Genomic DNA, 12,463 nt, shown 5'->3' with positions numbered 1-12,463 from the left:
TTATTTTATTCTAAATTTCATCACTTTTAATTGCTTCTGGTCTAGCAGCATTTTTTTCCTCACTGAACTTCACAGTGTATTCCTTTTTGAGCTCCTGAATAATCCATTAAATAGTTTTTGAATGTCCCTTTCCCTTTTGTTGGAAGCATTTGAGAGATGAAAGTATCACACATGGAATCTACACATTATTTCAGTGCTAAACCATTTTATACGAAGTGTTATTGGTGGTTTTGTGTAGATATTTTACCAAATACAGAGATCAGATCCTCCCTACTTCTCTGCTTTTTAAAATAGTCTAATTGTCAGTAAACTGTTCTTTAGCAGGGCAATGAGAAATCGTAATACACATTCAGTAGAATGCTATTTCATAATGAAAGCTGGAAAACAAAAACACAAACACACTCAGGAAGTGAGACCCAGGGAGACCTGGAATCTACTTCCACCTCTGACACTAACGTTAGGGAAGTTCTTTAACATCTCTGGACCTCAGGTTCCTAACTTCACAAGAAGAAAGCCAGACTAGATGCTCCCTGGGGTTCCCTCTAGCTCAAACATTCACTTTGCTTAAGGCACAATCAAACACCACTCGCACTCTCAGCTCATGCAGCCCCGGGGTACTCTTTGACAGCTAGAAATTACAAAGCCTTGACAGAACTCTTCATCCATTACTCTGATTCTACTGGTCTGGAGAACCTCAAATGTCTACGTGTATTCTGCCCTGATCTGGGGTTACCACAATTCTATGAAGCTTAAACAACCCCTCAAACATGCATGCAAGATGCATCTTTTAAAAATGATAAGTCTGTCTTATAACAGCAACAAAAAAATGGCACTGTCACTTTAGCAGAGACATATGAACCACAGCACCTGTCGATGGGATGTAGCAGGGGGTAAACCTGGTAGAAGAAAGTGATCCTGGGATTCACATAGGGGAGCCTCTCATTATCCCAGGAGGAATTTATAGCAGAGAGCCTTATGCAAAAGCCTCCTGTTAGTGAATAACTATGAACCCATGAAAAGGAATATGATTTATTTTTACAGTGGACTCTCACTTTGTGTTAGAGCATGGGTTTGCCTGTGATGAATCTCACACCAAGTTATGGAATTACTGAAATACTGAGAACACCACAGCACAACCTCTCACCTCAAGACTTTCCCACAGCAAGCATCCTGAACACAGTGACAAAAGGAGACACTCTGGAATGAGAGAGTGAGGGAGAGACAAGGAGACCTACTTTTAAAAGACCATTAACCACAGAACCCTGAGGGTAAGGGAAAAGAAACAGGAAGGTAATCAGGTTCAAAAAAGAAACAAGCCCATTTTCCATTTCTTTTAAGAGAAATTTAAATAGAAGTAAATGACGGAAAAATAGCAGCTTCCAAGGTTAGACTCCGATATAGTTTGGATGTCTGTCCCCTCCAAATCTCATGTTGAAATGTGATCCCCAATGTTGGAGGTGAGGCCTGGTGGGAAGTGTTTGGGTCATGGGGGCAGATCCCTCATGAATAACTCAGTGTCTTCTCCAGGATAATGAGTGAGTTCTTGCTCTATTAATTCAGGTGAGAGATCTGGTTGTTAAAAAGAGTCTTGTATTGGTGTAATATTTTAATATTTGTGTGTATTGCTGTACATATTTTCCCAGAGATCAGATCTTCTCTACTTTTCTGCTTTTTAAAATAGTCTAATTGTCAGTAAACTGTTCTTTAGAAGGACAATGAGAAATTGTGATGCACATTCAGTAGAATGCTATTTCATAACAGAGGCTGGAAAACAAAAACAAAAGCAAAAGCACACTCAACTAAGACCCATGGAGACATGGGATCTACTTTCACCTCTGACACTAACTTTAGGGAAGTCCTCTCTTCTCTTTCGCTCCCTCTTTTACCATGTGACATGCATGCTCCCCCTTCACCTTCTCCTGATTGGAAGCTTCTTGAGGCCCCCACCAGAAGCAGATGCTGGTGTCATGCTTCTTGTACAGCCTGCAGATCCTGGAGCCAGCTGAATCTCTTTTCTTTGTAAATTACTTAGTCTCATGAATTCCTTTACAGCAACACAAATGAGACTTACACAGACTCCTTACTGTATGTAACATGCACATACTTTATAATATATAATACCATTGTGACCTGTTGTAGTTGCCTGGTTGCTATGGGAATATGCTGAGCTTAAGTTTTGTGTAAGCACAGAAGAAGATATACAGGTGATATAGTAAAGAATAAAGTTCAGTTTTTAACTAATTGTTCTTTCACTATTTCAATAATTATTTTAAAAATGTTTCTCCATTTTTGTTATATATTTTTTTTCCAAGGGAAAACCATGTTGAGTTCTGGGATAATCATAGGAATTGAAAAGGGGAGGTCATTTTATTCACAGTACATTTCATCACCTCTCCCCTGGATTCCTGTTATAGCCTCCTAAGGGGTCCCCCTGCTTCTTCTCTGGCCCCCAATTCTCAGTATAATAGCTGGGGTGGTCTTACTAAAACATAAACCAGCTCCTGTGCTGCCTTGTTCAAAATCTTCTAGAGCTTTCTATCTCACTCAGATCAATGGTAAAGGACTCAGGGTATCCCTCAAGGCCCCACGTCATCTGTGACTTCATTATCAGCCCTCCACTCCTCCCCATTCAGGGCATTGGTACTTGCTCTTGTCTCTGCCTGAAGAGTTCTTCCCTCAAATATCTTCTTGGCTCTGTCTCTCATATTCTTCAGTCAAATGTCTTCTTTTCAGGGAGGCCTTCCTTGATTACCCTATTTAAACTGTAAATCACCCCCTCCCCTTTCTCAGAACTTCCTGAACCAGTTTCTTGCTCTATTTTCCTCCATAGTACTTATCACCACCCAATATATGATATATTTCACTTACTATATGTCTCTCCCTGTAAGGATCATTTGCTTTTTGTTCAATGCAACATCTCCAGTCCCTAGACATACAAGTGGTGCTCAGGAAATATTGCTGAAATAATAAGTGTATTTAACTTATTTCGTAGACATTAACTAAAAAATAAGTTATTTAAAAAATAACTACTGGGAAATTAGGTTAGCATATGTTAAAACCAAGAGATTTATTCATGGCCTAGATCATAGCCATAAAGCAATACATTTGAAAACCCAAACTGGTTTTTCTTACACAGATACACATATATGAATTTGTACATACACCTATAACAGAAATTGGTCTTTAAAAAAATTGTGGTCAGGCACAGTGGTTCATACCTGTAATCCCAGCACTTTAGGAGGCTGAGGTAGGAGAATCACTTGAGATCAAGAGTTCAAGACTGGCCTGGCCAAAATAACAAGACTTTGTCTCTATTTTTGTTTTTAAATCATAACTCCACTACTCTAAAAACACCATGGGCTTTTCTTCTCAAGGCAAAACTTATTCAGTTAGGCAAGTCAAGGAAGACAAGAGAGCATAAGACAAGGATTATTTTCAAAATTGCTTAAAAATTAGAAAGGATCATTTTTCAAATCTCAAAGAAGCAAAAGTTTTTCACGGACAAAGGGATAATTTCTCTTAAATATAAAGAACTCAGCCGGGCATGGCGGCTCACGCCTGTAATCCCAGCACTTTGGGAGGCGGAGGTGGGAGAACTGCTTGAGCCCAGAGTTCGAGACCATCCCTGGCAACATAGCAAGACCCCTATCTCTACAAAATATTAAAAAAAAAAAAAATAGCCAGACATAGTGGCATCACCTATAGTTAGTCCCAGCTACCTGAGAGGCTGAGCAGGAAGGATCACTTGAACCTGGAAGGTCGAGGCTGCAGTGAGTTGTAATCGCACCACTGCAGTCCCACCTGGGCAGCATCGCTAAAAATAAAATAATAAAATAAAATATAAAGAACTTCTAGAAATAGGTTTAAAAAAACACAACTCAACTGTAAATTGGCCAAAAGATAAAAAGAATTCAGAGAAAAGGAAGTACAAATGATCCTGAAACAGATCAAAAGATGCTCAACCTCATCACAAGACACATGCAAATTAAAACTTTACTGAAATTCCTTTTGTCATCTAACTGGCAAAATCCAAAAGTTTGGTCACATAGCATAGAGAGGAGAAGCAGCTGTGGGAAGAAGTATTCTCCTGTATTCTGGCAACAGAGACAACAGATACTACCCCTTTGGACAACGGTTTGATGAAAGTGGTCAAAATTATAATTGTCTATACTTGTTGGCTCTTTATCCTTATTTCTCCTAATTTATCCTTCAGAAATATTTACATATATGCAATGTGTATGTGTATGTATAGGCACAAGGTTACTCAATGCATTAATATTTATAATAGCAAAGCACTGGAAACAACCCAACTGTCCCTAATTAGTGAATGGGTTAAATCCAGAAAACAATGGTGCTCTACGAGACAAGAGGGACACCACATTGGCCTCCTCCTTGCCGTGACATGAGAAGATCAATGAGATGCATTAATGAGAAAAACAAGACGAGGAATTGTGTTTAATATGAGAAAACTAAAAATTAATATTTATTTCTTACATTTACATAAAGGAAAGAAATATAAGAATATGCTGGGGGCCTGTGGTGGGGTCAGTGGTTCAGGGGAAGTTGGCAGAGGGGAGGTGGCTCTGCACTACGCTCCTTGTTCCTATTGCTTGATATTTTTAATTGCTTAAATTTATTATCTATTAGAAAATTAAACAAAGTTTGTCCTTATGTCTCAGATTGCCTTTTCCAGATTCTCTAGGGCACACTTCGGGGTAAATCAAGGAGCTGGAGAGTGGAGTTGGGACAGGCGGACTCTAGCACTGATATTTTCCTTTTTGGGCTTGTATATTTTCTTCCCCAGGACTATGAGATCTATGAGGTCAGGGACTGGGGCTCCCCTGGATGGTCTGGTAAGTGCTGCTTGGAAGGACTTGGAAATTTGTTTCCTTTGACTCAGTCTATTGTTGTGTCTCCTCTTGACTCCTCTCAAGCAAACTCAGGAAACACTTATGTGCTGTGGTTCACAGCCCTGAGCTTTGCCTGGAATAACCTTCTTGCTCATCACCACCCATGCTTTCCACCATCTTCATATGTTACTTTTCTGTTTCCCCATTACCTTCTATGCATTATGTGTCTGTTGTGGGGCTTACACATAATGTTAATAACTTAAACATAAATATTCTAGTTTGTATATGCCCACCAGAGGAGTCACATACATAATGTCTGTTTTAACATTCAATACGATCAAGTGCAACACACATTGATTGAACACCACATATGTACAATGAACAGTCCCTGGTGTCATGAAGTTCACAATCTGTTAGCTTAATGGGTACCACATCCTCGTACTTTCCAAAATAAAACTAATAAATGCTTTTGTATGTTGTTGATGAAGATAAATTCTATTCCCACCAAAACACATAAATTACTCCATGTTTTCTAATCCAGAAACTAGGCAGGCCAAATGATTTCACCTTAATTGTTCCTTTTTGCATCTAACTTTATTCATTTCAAATCTTTTTAAAGTCTCCTGTTTCATTTGCCTAGGACTTAAAATTTTAGGTCCTAACACAGGGAAGTTAACCTTCTTTAAGAGCCCACAATTGGATCGTTTATAAGGAACTGTGTTCTTCACTCCATTAAGAACACGTGGATCAGTTAGAGGATGCCTCTTAGTTGCTTAAAAAAGAAAGTCAGTCCATTTAAAATTGTTAGGTTTCTATAGTCTTTCAGAACATAGAAGTTATTTAGAATTTCTAGTAAAAGTACAAAGAGTCTTTAGGGCAGCTGAAGAAGATAAAAGAATTCTGAACACACTGCGCAGAAAAATATTAAGAATAAAAATAGTTTCCCAACTCAGTCATTCTTTGGAACTGATAATTTATTCCTCATGGTTCCCCAAAAGAGGGGAAGAGAAGCAAAATAATATACTTGGCTCCTCTAACAGATATTATTCATAGCTCTTTTCCCTCATAGGATAATAGACTATTACAGCTTCTATAAAATCCCTTTCAGTAATTTTATGGTGGGTCTGCATTTTGTAAGCCATGTTTTATAACTGAGAAAGGAAAAAAAAACACAACAACCAGCAAGAGAATCATTTTACAATAATTCATTCTACTGATTTTATTAAATTTTCAATTCCAAACCTTTCCCTTCTCTTATAAAAATCAGACCATGTTTGAGATTCATCTTTTAAGTGTAATTATTAAAACAAAGTTTCACGCCTGACACCTACTGGTGAAAAAAAAGGACAACTTACTTTAAAAGTTCACATTTCTTTCAGATTTTTCAGTGTTCAGGTTTAAATATTTTACATGAAAACATATTGAATGCTGTACAATAGAACATTCAGAGCATCTTACATGTTTAAACTCAAATTATAGACCATATATTTACTAGTTTTGTAAAAAAATAAAAATATGATTTTTCCTTTTTACAATTTAATACTTTTCCTGGTCACTTACTACAAGAAGTGACACAGATGGATTACAGCAACCCAATTTAAATTTTGTTTTTATAGACATGGATGCTAGTCTAACTGATGATGAAATTAATGGTTACTGCAAGATCAACCAGTCAAATAAAATAAAGTATATATGGTGAAAATCATCAGGGATGTCTTTAACTCTGTCTTCACAGACAAATAATTTGTGAAAATAAAAGGACAATTCCATTAAAAGACAAAGTACACAATGGCAAAAGTAACCAGAATTTTTCAAGGTGGTATATTGCTTGAGAGGGAACATTTATATACTCACCTTTTGCATATAGGAAGCACCTAGTCATCTGTAATTAATGAAACATACCTGGCTTAAAATGTGGTAAAGAATGAACTCCAGGCCATGTGTCCTCATTTGGTGTTCCAAGAACCTAGTGGAGAGTAGGAAATTGTGGAAACAGCCTTATTATTTCCAAAGCACTCAAAATTCTCAAGTGTAGAAAAATAGTACACTACATATTATGAAACTCTGGTATTTTTTTTTCCATTATCGTATGCCAGAGATTTTATTTCAGTAAAAACAAACCCAGCTAAAGAGCCACCCAAGATGAATCTCTGTGTTATAACAAATACAGCTGAATGTGGTAAGACAAGTTAAATCTGCTATATTTTATCAAGTCCAAACTTAATAAGTAGGCTAAGGAATCAAACAATGAGCTGTCATCTTCATGCTGCTGAATGAAGTTTGTATGTGTCCCTCATGATTCTTTCATGAGCTTTTGTCTTTCACTCCAGTATCACATGTCTCATCATTTAACAGTTCCAACAATTCTTCCATTTCTACCCCACATCCTCTGTCTGAGCATCATAATGTTTCAAAGAGGCAGGGTCGACAGCTTAGAATGCTCAAATTCTCTCATTACAGTTAAAATCTGTAATTACGTGATTTACAGTTTCCTTTTGCCAAAATAATGTTCTTTCTACATGTTTTCCTTTTTCTATCCATATGTCTACCTTCTTTCTCCATCTATTTTTCTATCACTACAATGTTTGATCTGGGGAAAGGAACTAATGGGCAATTTCAGCTCACATGTAACTGGGCACATTCCATTGGAACATTGTGTTCCATGATCTATGGCTCTTACACTCAATGATCATGGCAAATCACTGACTGAGAACAGAGTTTCAGGGTTAAGAACCTAGAAAGGGGAGATTCAGGGTTAAGAGGCCAGGCTCTGAAGACACCTTGAGTTCAAATCCTTGCTCCCCTATTTACCAGCCATGTAAGCTTGGGCTGAGAAATAACCCCACTGAGCTCCAATTTCCTCATCTGTAAACTGGAGGGTGTTAACAGCATCTACCTCAATTGTGTGGAGAACGCTACCTGGCACATAGCACTATGTCAGTATTAGGTATTACTCAAAGAACCCACAGAAAACTGGGTCTGTTCAGATCAGGGAGGCTCCAGCCATGTGGGAAAATTTAGACTGCCCACTTCTTCCACAGGGACTATATGTTCAAGGGAGTGCCAGATGGTGTCATTCCAACTATATTGGATAAATGGATAGACAAACAGGTTAGAAAGGGCAAGAGATAAAGCTGGAAACCAGCAGAGGAGAAGAAGGACCACTAGATATTATGAGAGGTGTAAACCAAAAATAAAAGTATAAGCCCTTCAACCATCTGAACGGACCCCTCCTCTCAGCCAAAGGCATTCTCAAGTTAACCTGAAAAACCAGCTCAGGCCACGATGGGGAAGGGGAGCTGGACATACCTCATTATACCTGCCTCCTTTTTGGAATTTAGGCACAGCTGACCAGCAGAAACATCAACACAGGCCTTAAGACTGATAGGACAGATTTTGTAAGTCTGTAAATGTAAGAAACATTTACATTCTATTGTCTCTGAAGCCTGCTACCTGGAGGCTTCATCCGCATGATAAAGCCTTGGTCTCCATCCTTTTGGTAACCCCTTTTGGTAACCCAGACATTCTTTTCTGTTGATTCCAGGTCTTTAGGTAATAACTCTTTCAAGCAATTGCCAATCAGAAAATCCTTGAATCCACCTATGACCTAGAAGCTCCCACGTCCAGTTGTCCTGCCTTTCTGGACTGAACCAATATACATCTTACATGTATTGATTGATGTCGCATGTCTCGCTAACATGCATAAAACCCAGCTGCAGCCTGACAACCTTGGGCACATGTTCTCAAGATCTCCTGAGGGCTGTGTCATGGGCCATTGGTCACTTATATTGGGCTCAGAATAAATCTCTTCAAATATTTTACAGAGTTTGACTCTTTGTCAACAGAGGAAATGAAGCATATTCACTTTATCCAAGGATTTGTAGGCACTACTAGGCAATAAGGTAATACAGGGCTCAAATTGTTCATGCATTTATTTACTAGTGGGTGACATGGCAGTGATGTCAGAGTGGCACATATACAGTAAGTGCCAAACTCCCTGCTTCCTACTCTGGTGAATCAGGATTAAATACATGTACTTATATTCCTGGCTGAAACATGAATCCAGCATCAACAAATGAGAAAATAAAAATTCTTTTAAGACTCATACTTGGTTACTTTTTCCAGCACTAATTAATACTAACATCAATAGATAGATCTACACAAACTAGGTCACATTATTGATGGGCTGGATGACGAAGGGGAAGGAGGCAGGCAAGAGGGCTGAAGAGTTGTAACATGAGAAAAGAGACAAAAGCATTGTCTCTGACATAAACGATTATGATAACAGTGTCTGCAAAAGGCATTTCTCCCTTTCTTTTCAATAATTCCAACCATTATTTCAAGAGGAGACAATTAAGTTTGCAGGCAGCACATACAGCTAATCTGGAAATGCTCCACTTTGTTCTCACTAAAATTTGCATCAAGGACAAAGGAGTTCAACAGTACTAAACTTTAGCAACAAAGGGAGGAAATGTCAGCTCAAAAGCACAATTTGAACACAGCCAATCTGTCACATGTGAAAACAGACCCTATGGAAGTTTTATAAACAATGAAAAGTCCAGCCAGAATCTGAGCCCTGTTCTCTTGCTCCTAATAAAGTACAATTGTTTTCCTGGCTGCCTCTGTTTCTACAATGCTTGCGTTAGCAAAACTTTTTTGTAGGCATTATCCTCATCCATATCCAGTGTTCTGTTTCAAAGTGATTATGATATATTATGGTCATACCATAAAAATTACCAGGAAAGAAACAAATACATTAGACTTTTCTTTTTCAATTATAGGCTTAACTATTGAGATTCCAGACCTCAAACTGTCCTGCTTACAACCCTGAACCATTTACACAGAAAAGACAAAGTGGGCAGAAAGTGGGCAAAGGAAAAGAATAATTAAAAATTAATTTTGCTTCCTGTAAAAGCCATTTTGGAAAAAATTGTTTGGGTTTAATGTATGATTAGCAATGACTGGCTACCTGTGCACTAAGGAGAGTATGTATGGTCTCTGATGCCAGATTTTCATTTCTATTAATTCACTAACAAGTTCCATTAACAAGACACATTTAAGTTAGAAGAAAAAGAATGTTTTCTAAAAGTCAAAAATTATCTTTTGCAAATGAAACAAAAAGAAAATTGCAACTGAGGTGCCACGAGCACTTAAAATGTGGTCCCCAGCTCTGTAAATAAGCAGGTTCATGACACTTGAAGCCCCTTTCCATCTGTGATATACTGAAAAGTCTTCTACACATCCATTTAAGCAGATTTACCCTAAACTTGTGTCTGTGGCTTGTCCATCTCCTGTTTCTTTTATTGGTTCAGCTCTTTATTTGGCTAACACTTATTGTACTCCTCACAGAAGATGTAAGGACTTGGACTCTGCCTTGAAGTGCTCCTGGTCTAGTGATGCAGATGAACAGGGGTGGTGATGAATGGCCTTCAACAAAACAAAGCTGATGGTATGGGAGAGTGAGGTCAGAGCCTAAAGAAGGGAGGCTTGAGTCTCCCTGGGGGCAGGGAGAAAGGCTACCGGGAGAGGGTGGTTTAGTGGGAGAGGGAACACTGAGTCATGGTTTGCCAAGTAAAGAAAGGGTGGGAGTGACAGTAGAGTATACGGTTATAAGGAGAGGCTTATATCAGAACACTTTCAGCTCTCCAAATTAACACGATGCTCAGCCCCCGTGTCTTCTCATAGTGAATTCTCTTCCCTAAGGCTCTGCCCTAATTTTGCCAGCTGAACTCCTACCTCTATTTGTAGCTTCAGTACAAGGGTCACTTTTTCCTGAAAGACCTTCTGGACTCTCTGGTCCAAGTTACATGCTACCTTTTTGTGATGTCTAAGTGCTTTATGCAAACTTCTATTTAGAACCTAACCACTACCTGGTAATTGCCAGATTACTCATCTGTCTACGCATTGTGGTCCTCAGAGTGGAGACGATGATGTTGATCTCTGGATACTTAGTGCACCATGTGCCCGGCACCAGATATGTACCCAGTAAATGTTGACTGACTGAATGAATGAATGGTGTGTCTGGATAACACTGTGGCTAGACTGCAGGTTGGGCTACAGGATGGGAAGGAAGCAGAGGCCAGACGCTGAATTCAAGGAGACTGCATTTTATCTCTGTTTAAGGTTTTCACAAATTGCAGGTCACATGACTGGTTGGGGGATTGTAAGTAAAATTCATCAAGGGAGTTGACATCGGCACTTTTCAAAAGATGGAATTCAAGAGAAGATATCAGAGGGCAACATAAATGTAAAGATACATATTGTTTTATGAAACTGTTGTTCAAGTTACATCTTTGTGTGTGTGCATAGTGAGTCATGATGTAAAATGTATATTCTGCTGTTTAAAATCCACTTATATAGGGAAGAAGTTATTAGCTGAAATCAAGAATGCCAGACATAAAGCAAGTTTGGGGGCTGAGGGCAATGAGTTTCATTCTGGATCTATTAAATGTTAGAAATGCCTGCAGGTCAAGATTGGGCAGCTGGAAATACAGGTCTGAATCTTGGCAGAGGAATTTCAGAGGGAGAAAAACATTTGGAACTCTTCAGCACACATATGGTAACAAATAGCAAATGCCAAAATGCAAGCTACAAAATGGTCTCATGTCCCTCTGTTCAGAAATATACAGTTGCCAGAAGTCTTTTCTGTGATTTCTTAGACTATTTAACATCTGTTAAAAAAAAAAAAAAAAAAAAGGACAAGCTCATCTTATCCATGGAGGTCTACACCCCTGACCCTGAGGAACTAAGAGGTAATGATGGCCCCATACTCACTCCTCCAGGTGTGCCTCTGCCCTGGCAGGTGTGGCCCAGGTTCTGCCCGTTATGTCAGCCTCTGTCGGGCAGAGAAGATACTGAGAAAAAGAGGGCCTCGCTGTGAAAATATCTACTCCAAATAACAGGAGAAAAGCAAATTCTAAACTTCTAGAGCTCAGAGTAACTCTAACAAACTAGTGTTTGTCAGAAATATTTACTTATCTTTCTAAACTATCACTAGTTCCACCAATTCTCTCACTTTCTAGTCTTTGCTTTTGCACAGGCCTCAGAGCTGCTCAACAGGAGTCCATGGGCTTTTCCCTGAACACCTGTGATTTCAGTAGAACAAGTCCTGCTAACGGTTCTTCCTGGGTCAAGGGGACCGAGAGGTCTCTAACAGAGACTACAGCACAGAGGAATTCTGGCCTATGGGACACAAAACTGGCTCACACAAGTTGTGTCCTAATGAAATGATATGGAAAGCACCAGATTCCCACTTCAAGGCTTTAAGTTTTAGGGGCAGGACTACAGTGGCGATGTGGATTTTAAATGGACTCGGCTGTGGATTCTAAGGGACTTCAGAACAACCTAATAACTGATGATTTTTAAGCTGCAACTCTGAAAGTCCACACATATAACATCTCTAAAATAATGATTGCTTCACAGCTGTACTACTTTCGGATCTGGAAGATATTTTTCTAGCTCCTTAGTGAGAAGTCCTAAAAGAAACCTGTGAAGTGGCTCAGCAGAACTCAGCTGCAATATTATACACCCTGCTCTGGAACAGATGGTATGAAGTTCCCAGAAGAGCCAGAGAGAGAAAGCAGAACCTCCTAATTCTGATCCTGACTGTGCAC

General features: G+C 39.0%; 1 protein-coding gene across 17 annotated transcripts in view; it reads right to left on the bottom strand.

The window, feature by feature from the left end:
• The window catches only part of CDK14 (cyclin dependent kinase 14), a 640,904-nt gene that overhangs the window by 151,840 nt on the left and 476,601 nt on the right, over window positions 1-12,463 (bottom strand). For all 17 annotated transcript variants that reach the window (XM_016957727.3, XM_054655946.1, XM_016957722.4 and 14 more), the window contains one exon: window positions 6,753-6,816. In XM_016957727.3, the coding sequence (XP_016813216.1) occupies window positions 6,753-6,816 (64 nt within the window). The remainder of the gene's footprint in view (window positions 1-6,752; window positions 6,817-12,463) is intronic.

This window comes from Pan troglodytes, chromosome 6 (assembly GCF_028858775.2).
Source record: "Pan troglodytes isolate AG18354 chromosome 6, NHGRI_mPanTro3-v2.0_pri, whole genome shotgun sequence".
Classification (NCBI taxonomy): Eukaryota; Metazoa; Chordata; class Mammalia; order Primates; family Hominidae; genus Pan; species Pan troglodytes.
The sequence above is the reverse complement of the archived record's forward strand: the minus strand, read 5'-3'. Positions and strand labels throughout refer to the sequence as shown.